Consider the following 22,315-nt stretch of genomic DNA (forward strand, 5'->3'; position numbering starts at 1 on the left):
AGTTTCGTCAAACGATGAGAGAATTATACGATGGTTTTAAAATGTACCAATTACAGCGTCTTTTCATAAGTCCGGTTCAGGCAACCGATACCGAGTGTCCAGAGAAAAATGTACACTAGATTACGTGACTATGTACGTGAAAAACTAACTTAAATATAGGGCAAACCGCTATACATTTTGCGGCTGGATACACGGCACCGGCTATCCTAAAACCGGAGCGTGTGACAACGGTCAAGGGGTTAAGAATATTCTTTAACAAATTGTTTATATGCCTCCAAGAAGTCAAAAGGCTAATTAAATACAATTTACGTTTAAACCACCGTATAGATTAGAATGTATTTAAACTTACCTCAGTGTATGCGATCAAAGTAACCCAGAATGTCTTGGTAGGCCGCGGTATGGTGAGCGTGCCCCACATGAACACCATCAAGGGAAGTGGTATGGACAGTATTGTCGCCGATTGTATCTAAAAATTTTACAAATATAGTAGAGAGAAAAAAATATAAGAGGATTTTACACAGCAATATTTTTGGTTGCGAATACGAATCAACATCTCGTCTAAGGAGAGAAAATTACGGGAATGCCCGAAAGAAGAATTTCAAAGTCAAAGTCAAAATCATTTATTTCAAATAGACCAGAAAGGCACTTTTGAACGTCAAAGCAAATATAATAATATTAATAACGTCTGTCTGTCGGTCAGTCCTCTAGTGAAGCTATTTGCTCGTTCCAAAGTGTAGATTCCTATGGAGAAGAACGAGCAAGAAACTCCATAGGTTACTCTTTTTCAATCAGATTTACAATACAATTCTTGGTTACATTGTTTTGATCACTTCAACTATGTGAGAACAATGTAAAACTAATATACAGTCAAAGTGACAGAAAAAGAAAATAACCTAGAGGACAATCAAAATTAATGCAGTCCGGAGCTGACCAGTCCCAGTTGACAGCGCCCGTTCACGAACATGACACGTACACCAGCACCGCCCAACTCAACCATGTTGCAGGGAATCGAGCGATCCAATGCCCGTGCCACCGCCAATGAGACCTTTGAGTGAGCATGACAACTCCAAGCTGACATAAATGCATTCTACTAGTCTAATTTGATTTTAGTTAATTACAGGGCTCTCACATTTACAATAATTGTATAACGTACAGAACACATCGAAATAACATGGTTATATTACAGAAATTTTTCGTTATCCTGTGGAGCCGGACTGGATTTATTCTAGAAATATATTATAAGTTGTCTGTAATAAGAAGTGAGTTTATCTAATGTCCAAATTCAGAATATTTTTTAAATCACGTACATTCAGGCTATTTAGTACCTATGCAAGGAAATAAAGTTTGATTCAGTACAAGTACTAATAATTGGTTGGAAAATAAGCCTACGAAAGGTTACAAAAGAATGGACTTTTTTAACACGTATATACAATTTAGAATAGCAAGTCTCTGTACTGAATCTTTATTTTCTTCTATTGCTAGCACACCAAATAATTTGGTTGACTATATAATCGAATAGTCTAGAAATCTCTTAACTTAGTCTATAGCATATTCTAATTTTACCTGATTAATAAACACCATGATATAGCACACTATATCTGTATGCGCCAATACTGCGTACCACAGCGCATAGCCGAGGTGGACGAACGGATTCCGATCTTGCTTGAACATAGAATCGTCTTGCTCCTCCAGAGTCGTGACGTCATGGCTGAAAGATAATGCGATGTTCCCTTCACATGTTTGTACAGGAATTTAAGGAAGCAAGACTTGTGTATTGTACTGTACATTAGATGTGGAAGGGTAGAAAGGGTTATGTCTGATAGTCAATTCTTTAGTACACCTTTTTAGATACTAATAGACCGTAAAGCGACAGGGTGACATGACCAATTTCCTCTCAGTATATCACTACATAGTATAAAACAAAGTCGCTTTTTCTGTCATGTTGTATGTCCCTATGAACGCTTAAATCTTTAAAACTACGCAACGGATTTTGATGCGGTTTTTTTTTAATAGATAGAGTAACTCATGAGGAAGGTTTTTATGTATAATACAGGTATAATATATCACCATTGCACCCATGCGAAGCTGGGGCGGGTCGCTAGTAATTTGTAAAATACTTCAGAGAATTGTATTTTAGAGCATTATAAACGTCAACTGCGGCACATACGGTAGGTAATGCTCTTGCAGCCGCTCAAACATTTAAGACGTTGCATGACGTGCATAATGCTTAATAATACAGCTATGTATCTGAAGTATTTACAAGTTATCGACTGAGAGAAAGTAGCGGACAAATACTAGTGCCTGGTGGTCTATAAACTTTTAATTGCTTCAGTTCGAAACAATTACAGTTTGACGCAGATTTTTGTTAGTTTATACTGTAGTTTAAGTTTTACATAAAAAGACAGCAACGTATAAAGAAGGATATACTAAAGACATGTTTTAACTTCACGAGACTGTGCCCCTTCTACTACTTATAGGGTTTTAGATTAGGGTGAGTTGCGAACATTGAATAGGAGTGATTATGTAGAGTAGATTATAATAAACTTTGATATTAAAAAAATATATTTAAACCCTTAAACTACGTGTCATTTTTAATACACTGTAAGTACAATTATTAATACTAATTTAATTGTTCTTGTATGTATACGTACACACCTAGCAAAAACGAATAATACTTACGTTTACAAATACGTAGGTATACGACCCATGCAACGTATCTAATATTATTTACAAGTGTCCATCCTATATACAACGAAACAATACGAACGAAGGAACCATTTAAAACAGTACTTACCGTTCCCAAAAATAAAATTATCTCAACAAAAATAGAAAAAGCTGCAATGTGACATATTGAAAGAGAAATAGTGGGAGACGAAACGAAGTTGTTATATCAATGCAGAACGACGGAAAAGTATAGAAAAAGCCCATCAAGCGACAATAACATTCAACGAGACTTGTACTGTGTTTCATTGGGATCTAGTCTTTATTGTTAGAAATAGTTGACTCCTTTTTCCTTTACATAGTAGGCATCTACCGTCATTACAACTTGTGCAAATCCTAGTCTTCTGGTAATGGGAAATATTGTCTAAAATCAGTGGTGTTGACCGGAACAAAAAAGGAAAAATGCTAATCGCTGTTAGGGTGTCGCGCTGCAATTGCTTTGTCCAGTTACAATAAGACATCCACAACGCCCGGATCAAGGGTTATTTACACCACCACATTTCCTCCGACTTATGTATCTCAGAGTTTGTTTGACAGTACAAGTGATCGTTGGTGGGACTGCACCTTGGAGTCGACTGCAAGGAAAAGGCGCTCTCATGTTCCGAGGTATCGTCGTCATCGGCCGGGGCCCGCGAGGCCGAGCTGGTGGCGGACAGCGACAGCTGCGCGCGCCGCGGCGGCGGGGACACGTCCAGCCCGCGCTCCATGCTGGGCGCCAGGATACGTATCTCCGGCACGCTTATCTCACTTAACTTACGGCTGGAAACACCCACCACGTATGACCATACTATACCTTGCTATGCCCACTTCATAACTTAGAGTTAAATCGTCACATTCACTCGATGTTAATTTATCAAACCGTTTTGGTAAGCTCTGATATGAATGAAATGTTTTAACGTTATTATGAATTTATAAGCCAATTTTTAAAGTAACTCATGGTTATTAAGACCTTTTTAACATGGAATAGCAACGGTATAACGTTGATATTGGTAGTATCGTAGCAATACAAACCCCATCTCAACTGGCACGAGTAGATTTCTGTCAATCAATTCCATTTCGCGGGTACTAGGCAGCATGCAAACAAAACACTACTTACTAATCCACTCTAGGAGGCTACATGAATATGATAGATGCATTCGGTCACTAAATGATCTAAACTGGATAACTACTTCCTAATATTTACAATGTTGCTCAAAATGAAATGACTTGCCATGATAAAACGAGTTTGCAATATTTTCATAAGCTTCGTCTTAACTTTTTAAACAACGTTGTAAAGTTCTACAGATAATCTTGTAACTAATCATGCAGAAAGCATGGGCATAATACTACACTTTACTAGTACTAGCTTAACTTTATTTCTACCACCTTTCTATAAGAAAATTCATCATTCACTAAAATATTGCTCTAAGCGCAATCATAGGTGTGCCATCTAATATAGACAGAACTACTACTCACTGTTTTTCTAACGTCTCTGGTAATGGTTCCCATATCATTTGCGATCCTTCTCGGATTCCAATACCGAAGCCCTCCTTTTCCTAAAAGGTAAAAGGAACATTATTAAACTTTACTCTGCTGGAACAGGACCGATCGAGATAGAGAGGCTCTGGATGCCACAATATATTTTGGACCGAGGAAACTCCCCTGATATCTGATTAAACATAAATATAAATAATTATTTCATATGGAACCTTTGGTGAATACCTTTAATATTTTCTTTTCAATAGAAAGAGTTTTCGATACATATCGATAATCTCGGGAGTACTTCATCAAGTGTCTTGTGATCGACACCAGGATGCTCGATATGAACGCCCACGCCGTATCAACCACTTGTCGTAGCTTATCCACTACGGTCTCTTCGTGTTCTGAAATAGTAACAAGAATATGTTAGGATGATTCATCATCCATACATTCTACCAGTCCACAAAGCCTTTATTATTAATTATAAATCTTCATAAGCAACGAAAATTATGTATCCCCGCCGGGTAACAAGTGCATTCTTAAGCTAACAAAGATTGTTCTTATTAGATATGATTATATGCTGAATAAATAATCAATATAATTGTAACAAAAGGTTAAATAGTACCTGGTAGTGGTGCGAATTCGTCAATATCCGTCAGCGGCCGCTCCTGTTCAGTCAGATGTGATTCACTGACTTGATGGACGGACGTCTTACGACCTGCGACCTGTATAACGAGACTATTGTAACACTTACATAAACATTACATCGACTTACACAGAAGAAAGCCAATGTAGAAAATAATAAATGCAAAATCATGATAAGTATTTTGGTATATTACGGAAATAAAATAAAATACTGAAAGTACATTGAATATTTGTTCAAATACTTACAATTTTGAAATAGCACAAAAACCGCTTCCAACATATATGTATAATAAACATAAAATGCATGCATAAGCCAAAACAAAAATGCAAGCAATATTTAATAAATACACACCAATATGCGCATTCACATTTTGTCCGTTCCGTAAGCAGACTTAGGGCCAATTTTTCAATCAACAGGTAATCTTTCATCATCAAAAATATTCCTCTAATGAAGTTATCCGTCGTTGGAAAAATCAGCCCTTAAATGTAAACGCGCTTTAGAAGATCCAGTGGCACACGTGTCACGTACATGCGCAAGTAACAAACAGCGGGTACCTTGCGGTTTGTTACGTTTGAGCGTGTTCGTACTGCTTTCTAACCAAATCTAAACTGTCAAGTGTCAACTCGGAGTCAATAGCTGTTCATAAATTATTGAACTGTATTTTTATTTTAATAGGTATTTGACTAAAACGCAGTACGCATACGCTCTAAGTCTTGCAAAATATACGTGACTCAATGGAGCTCAATATTTCTTCCACGTCCGATTGGCATTGAGCTCCCTACAAACGCAAAAACCAGGAATCTAAAAAATACTAAGTGGAAACTATGGACGTGTTGTGTGCGCTGGGGGCCGTTACCTGGGGGTAGGAGAGCGGTTCGCTGCCGAGGGAGAGACGCCTGGCGGTGCGAACGTTGGGGGCCGAGGCGCGCCGCAGCCCCACGGCATGCTTCAAGTCCGTCTTGATCGCCGTGGACAGCAGCTGCTCGCCCCACGCGACACAATAGTAAGCTCACACGCACTCGTGGCCAGCACACGTCGCCTTAACTGACCTTATACTAATCCTTCTAAACACTCTTTGTGAATTCTATGTCCCCAAGCCTGTGTCCTGAGACTCATGGCTGGTTCTATGATCGCAACAGTAACGACGTGTGCTGGTTCGAGTAGCATGGCGGTGCAATGATTAATACCGGGCATTATGGTTAGTCACCTTAAAGCGGATTCGTCGTAATAAATTTAAACTACAGTCAATATAATATTCCCTACATTTTGATACTAAATCGGAGATCTAAACATTCTGCTTTATCTAAAAGAATCCAGGTAAGCATACATGCGGGAACACCCAAGACGTTCTATATAAACAGTCACCAATATATACTTCTAATATGGATGCTTCATGCTTATTACCAAAACACAGTACACCATTTTAAAACATTGTCTTTATCAGTATCCCCTATAATTTTCGCTTCAGTCTGGTGTTCCCATAATTTTGTGTTTATTAATGTGGCTAAAAATGCTAAGTAAATGTCCGAAAGGTTGAGTACAAGCACTTGTCTGTGCATTGTGATGCGTAAGCACGAATACTGATGACAATGTTCTCTTGGATATAGCATAACCCACAAATCACAACGGCGTAACCTCCACCCACAAGAATGTTTAATAATGGTAACAGATAGGACTTTGGAAAATATTGCCATATTGACAATTATTGGAGGTTTAAGCAACAATTTATCCTCACATTTGTGTACGATCTAGGCACAATGCCCATAGTCTTATCTGTTGCCGTCACCTAGTTCCCTAATTGGTATAAAACAACTGACCTTGCCAATTCCCATCTCCCTAGGTGCGTCCTCATCTGAGCTAGATTCTTCTTCATTCATATGTATGTCTGTATCGTCGAATTCATCGAACATGTAGTAGTCTCCCGAACGAATGGCTGTAAATGCAAAAATATATGAGATACCCCGCAATAAGGTGCAAATAGGCGTAACCTTAAGCAAAATTGGTTTAGGAAAATATTAATTGAATTTATTTCAAGGGTTTTATTAAATCATAATGACCACCTTAAGGTGAGTACCCTTATTTTGATAGTACAATACATATCGGAACGAATTAATAATAAAAATAGCAATTATATCAGGTTACGCCTATCAGAACAACAGTAAGCAGTTTACAAGGATATGTTCAGCACAAGCTTTTTATGTGATTCTAGAAATTTCTATGAAAATCATGCTTTATGAATTACTTCAATAAATAAAAAAAATAAATCATAAAAAATTTAAATAAATACAACTTAAAATACTTAATATACTTTTAAATTACCACAGAAGAGATTGTTAGTTGCAGTCAAAAAACATGCACTATTGTGTTAAGTGTGAAGTTAGAAGTACAGGCAAGTGTAGGTAACATAGCAGTAGCATGCAGTCATTCGACTATGGCACAAACAGGCGCACGAACATATAAAGCCGACAACCGGCGCATTCTGTCTTAAGTCTGTTTATTTACAACATACAACTGTAATACATAATGTACACGTTCCATGAGACATAACAACAATAAGACAGTTCCCGCCATTACGATGCACTCTGCCTATATACTGTAACCGACAAGCCGAGGAGGGGTTAGTAACGCAATACGCTTCTATAGGGAGCCTTGTTCATGAACTTTACCCTTTTGATGGCTTGCTGGCGGCCTATACGTTGTTCTGTCCCGTGCTACAAGAGAAAAGCATTACTCAACAGCAGCTCGCACACCAACCGAATTTATTAACAGTGGCCTTAGTATTCACAATTATTAACACCTTTCACGTCCGTGCCATCCAAATTCAGGAAATTATTAATAAAGCTACTTCTAGTAGTTAAGTATGGACATCACAGCTGGTAAGACATGATAAATATGTTCTGATGTGATTCTCCCTGAAGTATTTAAGTCTCTTATCTTAATAAATCTCTTTAAAGACAACAACTATTAGAAATTTTAAAAACTGTAAATTATTTGCGTCTATTTTACTATAGTCAAATGGAACAGGGAAAGTATAGATTTAGAATGTAAATAAAAGACTATATTGGAGTCAAGTATTTACAAAAGAAATGTCATGTCTTTAGTTCTAGTTCGAACGACCAGCGCACAGTGAAGGATAACAAACACCTCCAACACCCGAGACAAGACCACGAATATTTACCTTCGTGTCTCTTCGAGAACACACGTTTACCTCGTATCTCGGAACCTGACTCTATCCCTAAACGAAAGGGAAAAACACATATAGTACAAGTTTATAATAAATTATGCTATACATTATATACACGGTGACGAACACGGTGTATGTTCAACTGGTCGTGGTGGAATAACAAGACTCGGCCGTCAGTGGGCAGCGAGCGGTCGTTACACGTGTGGTGCGAGTGGGGCTCGGCGCGGCTGGCGCGGCTGGCGCGGCTCCACTGCGACAGCACGGAGTGCGGCGCCGGCCCGGGGCTGGCCGGGCTGGCCACCGTGTGCCGGCGCCGGATGGGCGGCGGGGAGAACACCGGGTACGACTCCTCGGGGCTCGTGGCGCGCGCCAGCAGCTCCGACGACGGCGGCGACTCGAACGAGATGCGACGCGGCTCCAGGTATGCGTCCAGGGACACCGTCATCAGCGCAGAGGACGGGGACGGCGGTCCCCCCTGTGATACCGGGGCTGGGGGAGCGGGTAGGGCGGGCAGGGTGGGCAGGGTAGAGGGCGGGGGCGGAGCGGTACGGACGGGGGTGGGCGGGGCGGAGGGCTCGCTGAGCGGGGTGTGGAAGCCGCGGGGCGAGGCGGGGCTGTCGGGTGTGTGGTACCCGCGTGCGGAGGTCTCGGACTCGCCACGAACGAGGGCCACTTGTTCGGACTCGCCCGCCATAGTCTCTTCCTCCTCGTCTGATCCAATAGTGCAGCGCGAAGAAAATCGTCACGGAAACATTAATCTCCACCAATTCTTTATAGACCCGTCATATTTGTTCTTATTTGTGTCACGTTCATTCTTTCTTATATAAGTACAATGTAATAGTATACAGCATTTGCTATGCATATCAATCAGTCTCATAATATCGACCTTAATTTTATATCTAAGTATCAACTACCTACTAAATATTACATAATCTAAGTAGTCGTCAAAATACATCAATTGTTTTACAATTACATATTAACTGGGAGATACGTTCTCAATAAATAATACCTACAAGAAAAATAATACAGAAACAAACCAATATCATGATGCCCCGGTTCCTTCGCCATTGCTCCTTGTATCTTTTTCTGATTTGCCTTAATCCTTTCCATTTTCACTTTGATTTTCTCTAAGATTTTCGTCTCTTGGTCTTCCTGTATTTTCATTTGTTTTTGTCGGAGTTCCTCTATTAATTCTGCACCTCTGTTTAAATTAAAATTGAATTAGATACATTGAAAAAAAAAAAGAATCGATTGGAGTTTGCTAGTTCTATAACTTGTATTGTAATATTTCAATAGTAACAAAATTAATTGAGTTTTACCTCGATGCAAGTACTGTAGTAGCCTTGCTTTCGTCGATAACCCTGTAGAAGTAATAACTGTGGAACAATCTCCTCTGTAAGATGAGGAAGGCGAAGCACACACCATCCCATGCTAATCCTATATCTTCTTGAGGTACGGAACAGGCCGCCTCCTATAGCAAAATGAATGCAAAAGTTCGTTAGTGTTCAGTGGCGGATTAAAGGTCCAGAGCGCTCTAGGCAATCACTTTATCGGCGCCCCTGTACCAGCCATAAATGGCCATCCTAATACTAAAAATTTTGACGTACGGTACCGAGACATGGTCCCTAACTGCTGGCCTTTTAGAAAGGCTCAGAGTCGCCCAGCGCGCGATGGAGAGAGCTATGCTCGGAGTATCTTTGCGCGACAAAATCCGAAATATGGAAATTCGCCAAAGAACAAGAGTTACAGACATAGCTCTCAAAATATGCAGGCTGAAGTGGCAATGGGCAGGCCACGTCGCTCGGAGGACTGATGGCCGCTGGGCCAGGAAGGTGACTGAGTGGCGACCGCGGACCGGAAGACGCAGCGTGGGCAGACCCCCACTAGGTGGACCGACGACATCGTCAGAGTGGCGGGGAGCCAGTGGATGCAGGTGGCGGCTTGTCGTTCTACGTGGAGGACCAAGGGGGAGGCCTTTGTTCAGCAGTGGACGTCTCTCGGCTGATGATGATGATGATGAGTTGTTTTTGTAATTACGATGACGTTGTATCATCAAACCCTAGACTTTAGTAGACCAGGACCCTTGTACTTACGCTAATGCTTGTAGATATAGATTGTGTAAAAGCTTAAATAATTTATTATTATTAATAAAATTAAATGAAACAAAATAAGTTTTGTATATTTGTTTAATAAATAATTGTATCAATTTGCTAATTGAATGTAATATTATAGATGCATCCTTAACATTTGACGGGTGCCCTGCAAATTTTGCTACTCTGTGGCTAAGATTTTAGGTTGTAATTTGGGGTCACCAGAAAATATCACACACTTTTTCAAAGTTAATGGACAAGAGATTGTTATAATTCCAGACCCCGCGCACATGTTGAAATTAGTTAGAAATACACTTGGTCAAAAAAAGAATTATTAGATGCAGAGGGTCGAACCATTTCGTGGCAGTATATTGAAAAATTAAATGAATTGCAAGAAAGAGAAGGTGTTCATTTAGCTAACCGTCTCAAAAATCAGCATGTTAACTTTACAAAGCAGGTTATGAGAGTAAAATTAGCCGCGCAAACTTTCAGCAATTCTGTTGCCATTGCCAAACCATGAAATTGCCAGAGTTTTCAGGATCAGATGCCACAGTCGAATTTTAGTTCGATTTGTAAAGTTATCAAATCTACGTGCTACAATATTACTTAACCACCCGAAAGCTCCGCCAATGTTAACCGCCAGTTTCTCTGACAAATTAGCATGCTCCAGAGTTATGAATAAAATTAATAATATGATTGTAACTTCAAAACAACAATTAGAGAACAATACAAATCATGAAAATCCAGAAAGAAATTTGGAAATCCAGATGAAGGAAGCAGAAGAATCTAACATTTGGGAATTTCACAACAAGTTGGTAAGAAATCAGCTGCAATCAGAAAGTCAAGGAGACGGTTTACAAGATGAATTAAAACATTATTTAACACAGCCTGTCGTCGACTTCGAAACGTCAGACCCTATCACATATTGGTATCAGCAAAGAAATTCCTTGTACGGCTCAATAACACCGATTGCCAACAAATACTTTTGCATAGTTGGAACATCTGTTCCATATGAAAGGCTTTTTTCTGTTGCAGGCAATGGTCTCCGTATATTCTAAAAAGGTAGAAATAATTCTGTTTTTTTTTCTGTGTTTCATGTTTAACCCGTTTTATTGTATTTTAAAGATTAACTAAAGATTTAAAAAAATCGTTAAGATTGATCAGTATTCTTCAATCTTTTTTTTGGTATTCTTTTCTTTATTCTAGGCATTACGGTTCAGTAGCTATATAGGTTTTTTGTTACGATGAACTTGGGAGTCGCGCGCGGTTCGGATGCCGTGCGCGGCTGGACGTTAGAGAGATAAACGGTCGCGCGGGCCGGACGTTTGAGTGGTTATATGATGCACCACTAGGTTTCTTTTTTAATTCACTCATTCTTTGAGAAATACTCTAAAAGGTAATTGATACACACAAATACCACAGCGAGAAAGTAAACAATAGGAGCGTCGAAGCGCCCGTAACTGACTGACGACGACGCGACGTGACGACAAAACTTACACCCGTATACGGGTGTAACACCCGTATTCACAAACGATACTTTCCTCAGTGAAGTAGCAACGCTCTGCGAAGTAAGGCATTTCTCACCGCGTAACATCTGGCAAGCCTTTCAATTCATAAACGATACTTAAGCGACCCTTGTCTAAGCAAACCCGTAGCGTTGAATAGAGCTCTGTGATTGGTTCTCGTATGTTGCGTATTTCACGTCGCTGCTTGACGTTCATATCAGTTGTCATACAACAACGTCAAAACATAAACAGTTACCGGTAACCAAGAACAATTTTGAGTTGTCATACAACAACGTCAAAATATAAATAGTTACCGGTAACCAAGAACAATTTTGAGTTGTCATACAACAACGTCAAAATATAAATAGTTACCGGTATCCAAGAACAATTTTGTTAATATTTGTGTTGGTTTTATATTCACAAATATGGATACAATAACAAAATCGGGATCCCTAAACACAACTGTCTGTCTGTCCGAAAAATACTTATATTTCTCTAACAAGAAATAAACCTTGTGACATCTATTGCCATTGACAATGGCTATGCGTTGCTTAAAACAGCTGGCAGGCTACTTTAGCTGTGCGTTCATTTTGAAGGACGCATAGTACCAGCTGTCACTCAAGTATTGTTTATGAATTAGATTAAGGGGCCCTGTGCGCTCGCGCGCACTAAGAGACCGCATAGTATCGTTTGTGAATACGGGTGTTAGTTACCGCCACCGCGCTAGCCGCGCCTCTACCCCGGCGGCAGGGATCTCCGGAATCTATTGCATGCAAAGTAACATCCGACGCTCGAGAACGACGCAACGACGCAACAAACGCGCAATATTGCATAATACGAGTATATCGATGCTTGTGTTGTGCAATATAATCTATTACAGATCAGCATTTAATTTTTAATCGTTGATATGTTATTGTCTTTATTTATTTAAAAATTCTGAGATCCCGCGCCCCTTGTAACTACGCGCCCCTAGGCACGTGCCTAGTTTGCCTTATGGATAATCCGCCTCTGGAAATTGCACGTCTTAAAATAGCAGGAAATTTTAAGGGATGTAAGTTTGTAGTACATACAGGGTGTCCCTGAAATCGACGTCCAACGGGCACTAGATGATCAGCAAGGTTCCAACTGTTATCAGAAAAATATAAAAAAAAATCTAAGTACTACAGTTTTTAAATTACAATGACTTATGTGTTATCCACAAAAAAGTACACCCTGTGCCAGTCTTTTGACTCTTGTTGCTACAAATCTTTATTTTTTCGTCTGCAGTCTTCCTTACATTATCCTGAATAGTGCTCCAGTAATATGGAATCATAAATTCTTAGCCAACTGCTTTAGATTGGAAAACATTGTTAGTTTTAGAGGAACCAAATACTCTGAATAAATTTTTCACCTTACTTTAAGTGACTGTACTGAATAAATTATGTATGGCGCTAGTAGTGGCAAATTTCACCAAAGTTGGCGCATTTAATAAGGATTCTAAAATGGTATAGCACTTTGCACATTATTTCTTAAATACTACACAAAAAAAGATTTTTCAACGAAACTCGGTTTCGATGAATTTATTTGAACTTACTAATATTTCTTCTAGTGTACTCAAATCATACGTTATAACCTCGTATGCACTAGACAACACTTTGCACGCGATTTGTTATCATCATGTTGATAATCAGCGAGGATCTCTTGTCAAACAATATTGTCTGTCTACTCATGATTTCGCTTGCAGCTTTCGTTGGCAATATTAATAGACTTACTAGAGGAACTGATGTTGTGTATCATATTTCACTAAATAATATTGAATGATTGCAATATGATGTTCATAGTGCATCAAACACATTATCAAATGTGTAGTAAAATCAAAAGGAACGGACGCGGCAGATTCATGTACACAGCATATCGACGCGGTAGTGGTATGGTGTACATGAGCCCTTACGCACAATTACTCGTCATATCCCCATCAAAAAAAAAAGAAATGGGTGAATCCTCCGATTAAGTTACGTGTTCATGCCTTGTGATCAAATGCGGGATGAAGCATCAAATATTCTTTAGTTTGTCGAGAAAGAGTTATTTGCACCGTTACAAGGAATTGCAGGTAAAGCAAAAAATAATTTAAAAAATAAATAATCAACACGGCGCAAAATAGCCAGTGCTCAGCTAAAATGCCGAAGCCCGAGTACCATGGCTCGAGATGCACAACACCAGTTCTTCTAGCGATAATATTGCCGATGAATGCTGCAAGCGTAATCACGGGTAAACAGACAATGTTGTTTGACAAGAGATCCTCGCTGATTTTCAACATGATGATAACAAATAGCGTGCAAAGTGCTGTCTAGTGCATACGAGGTTATAACGTATGATTTGAGTACACTAGAAGAATTTTTAGTAAGTTCAAATAAATTCATCGAAACGGAGTTTCGTTGAAAAATCTTTTTTTGTGTCGAATTTAAGAAATAATGTGCAAAGTGCTATACCATTTTAGAATCCTTATTAAATGCGCCAACTTTGGTGAAATTTGCCACTACTAGCGCCATACATAATTTATTCAGTACAGTCACTTAAAGTAAGGTGAAAATTTTATTCAGAGTATTTGGTTCCTCTAAAACTAACAATGTTTTCCAATCTAAAGCAGTTGGCTAAGAATTTATGATTCCGTATTACTGGAGCACTATTCAGGATAATGTAAGGAAGACTGCAGACGAAAAAATAAAGATTTGTAGCAACAAGAGTCAAAAGACTGGCACAGGGTGTACTTTTTCGTGGATAACACATAAGTCACTGTAATTTAAAAACTGTAGGACTTAGATTTTTTTTTATATTTTTCTGATAACATTTGGAACCTTGCCGATCATCTGGTGCCTGTTGGACGTCGACTTCAGGGACACCCTGTATGTTTTTATCAAGTCTGGTTTCAATAGAAAATTTCAATCATAGTGTTTTTTTTTTACTTTGAATCAAAATTTAACACCCACAGGTAGATAAAAAATTATGATTTATTAAACTCGGTGGGTACTAACTGAATATTTTTTTTTTATATATAACAATTTGAGTCTCGAACCATAAAGGTATATTGCTTGTAAAATCTGAAGGTTGCACTTACCTTAACATACTGCATCTTAAGGAACCTGGCGATGTTTCCGCCAGCAAATTTGTCCACGCATCCGATTCCCAAAAGCTGGACCAGCCAGCAGGCGTGTTCCTGCATCACTGAGCTGAATATACAGCCCGGGATCTGAAGCAACGTCTTCACCACTACCACTGACACGTTGTAACGAACTAGCCATGACCACCTATTGCCAAAAAAGAAGATTAAAGTGCAATTATTTTTGTGAGAACTTTAAGAAAAAATTGAAATAGTAGGCTTTTCGTTTTTTAAATTAACACTTTAGTAAAGGACAGTACTAACGGACAGTATTCATTTAACAAAACTTCTTTAAAAGGCATAATAAAATTTAAAAAAAAGAATAACACACAAATTCATATAAAAAAGAATACATGTAAATTAATAATTGAAACATTACTCACCATTTCAAAATAGCATCTTTAGGACGCAAATAAAAGTCGGTTCCTTGCCAAAGGAATATAAAGGAGCCGATGAGATACCCCATGGAGAATAGGTTCACCCGATTGGTGCCTGTCATGAACATGATGGCCAGCGTCACCCATAGCATACCCAAGAACACCATGCGTTTCACAACGTCCAGCCATGTCCTGGTGCAGAGAACAAAGATAAAATATGAGATGAAAAAAATAAATGTAAAGAACATGCAATAAATAAACCAGAGTCGAAAGATTTTATAACCAGTATTTGGTATAAATTTAAGACGAAATAGTGCTCTACCGCAAGTACTGTAGCGAGGTAGTATGTTATGGTTATAACCTTTTTCAAATAATGGCCTGATTACCATCTTCATACCATTATATTATCTTGACCAATACACTACAGAATTAAAATAAAAAAACATACTAACCCAACATAACCAAGGAAATCTGGTACAGGGTTAACGAAATCGGGTGTTTCCCAATTTTTACCGATATTCTCTTCGTTCGAGCCTCCGGGGTAATCTGCGGTGTTCTTTTCTATGCGGAATACTTTGAGCTGGCGAGTCGCGAACAACAATAGGAAGAAATCGAAGATCAGCTTGTACGCATGTGGAGGTTGTTCCGCGTATGGCAAGAACAGCCATGTGCGGACATGTTTCATTTGCTGTAAAAAAACATGTTTTATTTAAAACCATGATTTTAAAGCCCCGTATTCACGGTGAACATTTGTTTAGCAACAAAGTTGAATCAACGTGTTGCGGTGTTGCTGTGAACATGTGCTGTCAACCCTGTTATTGACAACATCATATTGACAAGCTTAACCATAGTTGCTAGCAACATTCTCGCCGCTCACCAACGATGTTTAGCAACTGTTGCTAAACAAATGTTTACCATGAAAACGGGGCTTAATGGTAAACTCTTGTTACGTTTACTATTTTACGTTATATAATTATTACTGTAAAACAGTTGGCTACTAATATCCTACAGTGTCAGAAAATATATACAATATAATAATATTAATATTATGAAAACAAGAAGTTCCCAACTCCAGAAATTATCTGATTTTAGCAATAAATTTTTTCTGGATGACAAAATTAAATTCTTTGAAGGTCATTGTGTTGCTAAGCAACCTACTGACACCAAATAACCATATTGTAAAAAATATCCAAATTACACTATATCTATTACACTATGCTATTACTGACACTATTACGAATCAAAATGTACTGATTACCGTACATCAAAAACAAATGTCTTCAACAACTCGTTGTACAAATTGGATATGTCCTAAAGACGAAAAAAAAAATTAAAAGATTTAAATGAGAATTAAAGTTAAAGTAAAAATAATAGTAGTTTACTCATGAATAAGCTGAAAAAATATACTATTATCGCGCCAAGACACGCTACGCGCTAATTGTACCTTACGGGCCCAGCAAAGAACGCTTTGCTTTAGCTTCGTTTAACTTAAAAATATTATAAAACTGCGTTTAAAAAACTTTTAAAAAGGTAAAAAAATACTTATTGGTCTTATGTACTGACAATAACTTTATTGTAAAGGTTTAAAAAATATAATAAAAACCTTAATAAATGCACTAGTTGCCCCTACAATTTTTAAAAGTTCCCCTCGGTTTCCCTAAGATCCCATAATCAGATTATGGAACCAACGGTGAAGTATACCCTTTCAAACAAAAACAGAATGAACATACATATAAAAAATCGTTGTTGTTAATTATTTTTTGAAGTCGGATAATAATATTATAGATTTTGTTACCTGATCATCAGAATCCCACGGGTAAGTGATACATAGTTCTGGTAGGAAGCCCACGGCAATCATGTACTGTATAGGTACAAGGAACGTGATGGTGGCGGTGAATGTGGTCCACAACCTACTCTGGGCGACTCGCTTTATCGACACCAGTACTAGCAACCACCCCGCGTACAAAACTGCGTACACGTCCATACGAGACCCGATCACGCCCATCAAACAGATCATCGTTATCTGTAACAAATATTTTGTTCGCATTATGAAAGAAATTTCATATTTTAAAACAAATAAAATCATCAAAATGAATAGTGCATATTTGCAAATAGCAAATATGTGTAGCAAAATCTCACCTCCACACCAAACTTATAGAATCCAAAGTTAATCAAGTACTTGATACAGTGAACCAAGTCTACGTCCGCCTCCTTGCGAGTTATTTCAGGGAATATTGTTTTTATCCTCTCTTTGGGTAGAACGCCCGCATCTCTGTTAAAAAAACAAACAAAATCACGTAACTACAAAAAAAAAAAAAGTTGAAAATGTAAGTACTAAGTAAACGGAATGTTTCAAACCTTAGCGCTTTTTGTCTGTACGTCACTAGGGCATAGAATATGAATACCGCTAAAAGTCCGATGTATCCCTTTAGGACGACTACTAAGGGCTTATCTTTTGTAGCTTTCGTAAACCCTAGCCATTCGGCGTTGTTAAATACCGACGGTGTTGTATTCGAAAATTTGATATCGAACAACTGAAAAATAAAAAAACCATAATAATATTATGTTCAAATGTTTTACCAACGATAGTTATTTACATGTTTATTAAATCACTCACAGTGCTAGTACTGCAGTTGACTTCAAAACTGCGATGCTTGATGTAACCTATCTGGTAGACCATCTTAGCCATGAAATAGACACTGATTAGTGTCGATATAAAGAGCACGCAAACTCGCTGTTTCGACGCGTTGACCCACAATGCAGGTGCAATCATCAACATTATAGGGACATGCATGGCACATACCTGTAATTATAGAAACAATATTTTGTACAAAACCCTGGTTATTTCAAAGCTCGATTTTGAAAGATGAAATAAACAAACATGGATCTGTGGATCACCTACATTCATAACACAGAGCAGCATCAGGGATATGAAGACAATCTTGATGAGATGTAGGTCCAAGTACATGAAGATTCGGTCGATAATCTCCTGTGCAGTGTGTTTGGATGCGTTGTATGTGCGCTTGAACAACGACCACAGCGCAGTGGACGGTCGTTCTGTTACGGGAGATCGTATGTTCGTACGGGACATCGAAAATTGTCTGCAAACATACAAATACTGTTTAAGCCTATGGTCACATGGCCTTAAAATTTTACTACACATGTACTACAACGGTTACGCGAGTTAGCGTGTATATGCCTGAATAAAAGGTATGTATACCTAATGCGCTCTAAGAAGGTGCGGCTGACAGATGCCAGTATGACGTTGACGTCTCTCTTTAGGGATGGACATTAGAAAAATCTTTTTTTATCGCTATCGATACTCGCAGCATACATTTAATTCTCTTGAATTTTTTTATTAAATGTGTGTGTTATTTAGTTGTGCAGTCTAACTACGTGTATATACTTGTCAAAATAAATATTTTATGACCGAGCCCTGAGGTGTTTCAGAGTTACAGTTTTACAGAACCGTGAAGAAAACAAGGATATATTAGTTTGTATATGTTAGATTAAGTACCACCACGCATTATCAATGGCGCCGGAAATGTCTAGAAAAATGCCTACTACATATTTCTGCTTAGATAATGTCACTGTGGTTTGGGCAGAGAGAGCCGCGTCTACAGTGGATTTACCCACATAATTAAAGGTTTTTTAAGAATGATAATTGAACGACACACGATTTTCGTTTTTTATTCTAAAAAAACATCGACTACCTATCCATCGTAGCCGTACATCCCATCACTAAACACGACTATGGCTTTACGTTATACGCATAACACTTTACTTTATTTTTCATTTCATTAGATTTTAATTGAATACTAGAACATTCCGGTTGGTTTTAATTTAATTAACTACGCATCCGAATGATTTAACATAATACGAATGTGATACAGCTAAAATATTAAGGCATAATTTTTAAATCGCAGCAACTTTCAAGAGTGATACGAAACGTTACTGAATCTGTCAGCCGCACCTTCTTAGAGCGCATTAGGTATAGTTGTAAACACGCGTTATCAAAACACGCGCTTAACGCTTGCCATATAAGAACAGGCTTAAAATTATATATACAGGACTAAAAGTAACTGAAAAATTGAACATCAAATGACAAATTTAATGTAAAATTGAGTACTCTGCAGATGACGCTTAACTGCATGTGTTACAAATTTTACTCCAAGTGGCTTAACTTCATCAAATAGCTTTAGGACAGGTCAAGTATTTAATCTTGCAAAGTCAACATTTTTACTATTGCTTTTGTTACTAAAACCTTGTACTTTTTCACCTAAGTAAAGATAAAAATATGAAAACAAAATTAACCTGTGTAACTTCGGTTGGCCAGTTACGTTAGAAGATACGTCCAATGACTGATCTGGTTCCGTCGCCGTTGAACGTGGATTTGTATCTTCGGAAGGTAGTGGTGGCAACTACAACGTGATAAACGATATTATAAATAGGTTTTTAACAGTTAAACAAGCTTTCATTATTAACACATATGTAATTACGAGTTTAATCACGTGAAATATATGAGAAAAGCTAAACTAATTTCAAGTCACAACGCTACTCTTATTCATGAGTAGCTTGATTTGAGACATTTCAAGTGAGTAAATCTTTATTTTCAATTAATTTAGTATGTCTCACAGTAGTTATTTTGAAGCAATCTTTCTAAGCTTATTGTTTCCGTTTCTATGACTTACATCATCTCTCATCGTAGAGGCACCATCTTGACTAGGTTTACCAGACTCTGGATTGTTGGCTGCTATACTATTTGTTCTGTAAATATGAGACAACACTTTTTTATTCAATTCTAAATGATCAACAAATTAAATATATTTAATTTTCCGTCAGATACACTCACCTCGTTTTAGGATCCGATAATGCCATAAAATCTTTATGGAAATAATGAACTTGCAATATTGTTATGATGAGGAACAACGTTGGTGTTAATAGTTTGACAAACAAATCCGCCGGGTGATACGGTTCTAATCCCAAATCTTGTTGTCTGAAATGAAATGTCACGATTCAATACACATTTTGAAGCTTATTTCCTTAGTATTTAAAGTCAATTTAAGTGTCATCTTTCAAGCATTTTTACTTACAAACTTTCGTTGATAAACAGATATTGTTCAATTAATTTTGAAAAGTTGTCGAATTGATAAATGTAGATCAGAATAAGATTTATCATTGAGTAGATGATGACCACTATCCAAAACATGTACAATGTTTTTCGCCACCAATACCAACTAATCTGAAAACAAAATATTTATATCATTCGAATACGTCGACACTGAGAAAAAAATCGCAATAGATAAGTAAACATCAGTTGATATTATAACTATTCTAGTTTTCAAATAGTAAAAAATAACTACTACAAGTATTTAAAAAGTTCATAATAAGTTATGACGTGTGACGATACTTTCTGAAAATATTCTTTATTTACCTGGAACATGAGTATAAAAGCGAGGAAGAGGAACATGTAGATGATGCGGAATATGGTCATGCGCTCGCCGGTGATGCCGATGACAAACAGCATGATGACCACGACGTATATCCAGTAGCGTGCGCACAACGCTCGCATCACCTCGCCGAGTGCGCGCAGCAGACGAGAACGACTCTCCTCCTCACGTCTCGCGTCCATTACTATACAGGCACAAGTTTATTGACAAAGCTTTACTCCTTAGTTACAGTAGTAGAATCATTTAATCTTCGCAACGACCTTCAGTATGTAAACCAAACAAATATTGCCGTTTGTGTCGCGAATCGCGTCGGCTCTGGTCATAAGAAAGTTTAAGGCTCATAATATTAATCTTTACAAATGCTTTAAGAGGGTGCTGTTTCTTTAACCTAGTGAGTTTTATAGCAATTATTAAGAAAAATTGATTCAAAAAGGCTAAACAGGTCTTACAGTAGATGGTATACAAGTAGCTAAGTAAGAGCTAATGACAAAGCAAAACGAGAACAATTGGGTAAGTTTTACTTTCTGTACCTAGTGAGTAGGACCTGTTGAGTCTTTCTTGTGTATAAATATTCGCAAAGTTGAGGTATGACTTAATTTTAGGTATGATAGTGCTGACTTAAACCCCTTTTCTAAGGCAAAAATATTAAGAAATTGATAAAGAAGAAATATATTGTCCTAAGCTGTCTAAAAGAGTGTAAAATAACCCGGTGTTCGTTTAAATAGAAATGGGTGGCCATAGTTAAGAGTGTTAAGCAGTTATTTAAGAGTTTTAGCTGAAAACAAGACAAGCTCTAAATGAAGACATTTCTGAAAGAGAAGAATTCAAAGGACAGAAGTTATTATAACAAGTTCTATTACCGTTTACAAGACCTGTTCCGAGGAAAAGATAGAAAAAGAAAACAAGTTTAAACATTTTAAAGGCCTTTTATGATAACGTCTATAATTTCTGATTTTTTTTGGAAAACCTTAAGGATATGACAATATAGTCGAGAATTCAATGGGACTTACCACTAGCTGCAGTGGAAGCAGTGAGTTGAAGAGGAGCCGCCATATCTGCGATGACGGAGGATTGTCGCCTCTGTCTTATGTCCTGGATGCGTTGGCGCAGTGTCACCCAAAACATGCACGTGAACAACGACTTAATCAGTAGAGGAACGAACGCTTCCCCTTCAACACGACCTAAACCTATCTGATGGAGATTCACTTCCTGAAAAAGAGAAGAAATATAAAGTATAGAACATTTCTGTTCATAAACTAATAGCAACAGTTGATGTTTCACGAAAGTATGTTCTGTTGTTTACACGTGAAAAGCCATGTTTAAAATGAGAGGTATTTGAACGGACGTTTCTTACTTTCGTTCGACAACATTTCTTCCATTGTTTGATAAACATCAGTTAGTGAGTACTTTTGAAAATATTTTATTATTATTTTCGTAACGTTCTTTTATGTAAATAATAAATACCATTTTAATAACAATGTATACCTAAGATTACACACTCACCGTGATATTGCTAGGTAATTCTGACTCATAGAGGTTCATGCCGTATATGTACTGCGCTATTAGCAGTAACATCGCATATAAGACGAGTATGGGGCTAGTCTTCAGCATGAAACCACGCTGGTCGTGACAGAGCCACACAATGTTGGCCCACATGAGGAAGACGAAAGTCAGCCACGAATGGAACATTATACTCCACGCCATCATCGTGATCGTCGTAGCTATGTACGAGGACCTGCAAAAAAAAT

General features: G+C 37.9%; 1 protein-coding gene and 1 long non-coding RNA gene across 17 annotated transcripts in view; one reads left to right on the plus strand and one right to left on the minus strand.

Annotated features, from left to right (window-relative positions):
* LOC126910966 (uncharacterized) overlaps positions 1-14,490 on the plus strand; it is a 57,544-nt gene extending 43,054 nt beyond the window's left edge. The window contains exon 2 of the long non-coding RNA XR_007705566.1: positions 13,945-14,490. This is a non-coding gene — a long non-coding RNA (uncharacterized LOC126910966). The remainder of the gene's footprint in view (positions 1-13,944) is intronic.
* The window catches only part of LOC118273723 (piezo-type mechanosensitive ion channel component), a 59,536-nt gene that overhangs the window by 9,889 nt on the left and 27,332 nt on the right, over positions 1-22,315 (minus strand). For 3 of the 16 annotated variants that reach the window (XM_050695168.1, XM_050695138.1, XM_050695129.1), the window contains 28 exons: positions 22,071-22,302; positions 21,578-21,776; positions 20,552-20,751; positions 20,211-20,359; positions 19,970-20,113; positions 19,809-19,884; positions 19,432-19,538; positions 18,020-18,218; positions 17,735-17,920; positions 17,476-17,651; positions 17,257-17,389; positions 16,913-17,140; positions 15,570-15,805; positions 15,124-15,309; positions 14,699-14,888; positions 9,329-9,480; positions 9,047-9,210; positions 8,004-8,060; positions 7,492-7,536; positions 6,643-6,758; positions 5,682-5,804; positions 4,805-4,904; positions 4,423-4,583; positions 4,177-4,256; positions 3,733-3,786; positions 3,286-3,480; positions 1,564-1,708; positions 350-466 (listed from right to left, as the gene is read on the minus strand). In XM_050695168.1, the coding sequence (XP_050551125.1) occupies positions 350-466; positions 1,564-1,708; positions 3,286-3,480; positions 3,733-3,786; positions 4,177-4,256; positions 4,423-4,583; positions 4,805-4,904; positions 5,682-5,804; positions 6,643-6,758; positions 7,492-7,536; positions 8,004-8,060; positions 9,047-9,210; positions 9,329-9,480; positions 14,699-14,888; positions 15,124-15,309; positions 15,570-15,805; positions 16,913-17,140; positions 17,257-17,389; positions 17,476-17,651; positions 17,735-17,920; positions 18,020-18,218; positions 19,432-19,538; positions 19,809-19,884; positions 19,970-20,113; positions 20,211-20,359; positions 20,552-20,751; positions 21,578-21,776; positions 22,071-22,302 (4,150 nt within the window). The remainder of the gene's footprint in view (positions 1-349; positions 467-1,563; positions 1,709-3,285; positions 3,481-3,732; positions 3,787-4,176; positions 4,257-4,422; positions 4,584-4,804; positions 4,905-5,681; positions 5,805-6,642; positions 6,759-7,491; positions 7,537-8,003; positions 8,061-9,046; positions 9,211-9,328; positions 9,481-14,698; positions 14,889-15,123; positions 15,310-15,569; positions 15,806-16,912; positions 17,141-17,256; positions 17,390-17,475; positions 17,652-17,734; positions 17,921-18,019; positions 18,219-19,431; positions 19,539-19,808; positions 19,885-19,969; positions 20,114-20,210; positions 20,360-20,551; positions 20,752-21,577; positions 21,777-22,070; positions 22,303-22,315) is intronic. The other 13 variants (XM_050695157.1, XM_050695135.1, XM_050695132.1 and 10 more) reach the window with 12 other exon arrangements.

This window comes from Spodoptera frugiperda, chromosome 1, assembly GCF_023101765.2.
Source record: "Spodoptera frugiperda isolate SF20-4 chromosome 1, AGI-APGP_CSIRO_Sfru_2.0, whole genome shotgun sequence".
Classification (NCBI taxonomy): Eukaryota; Metazoa; Arthropoda; class Insecta; order Lepidoptera; family Noctuidae; genus Spodoptera; species Spodoptera frugiperda.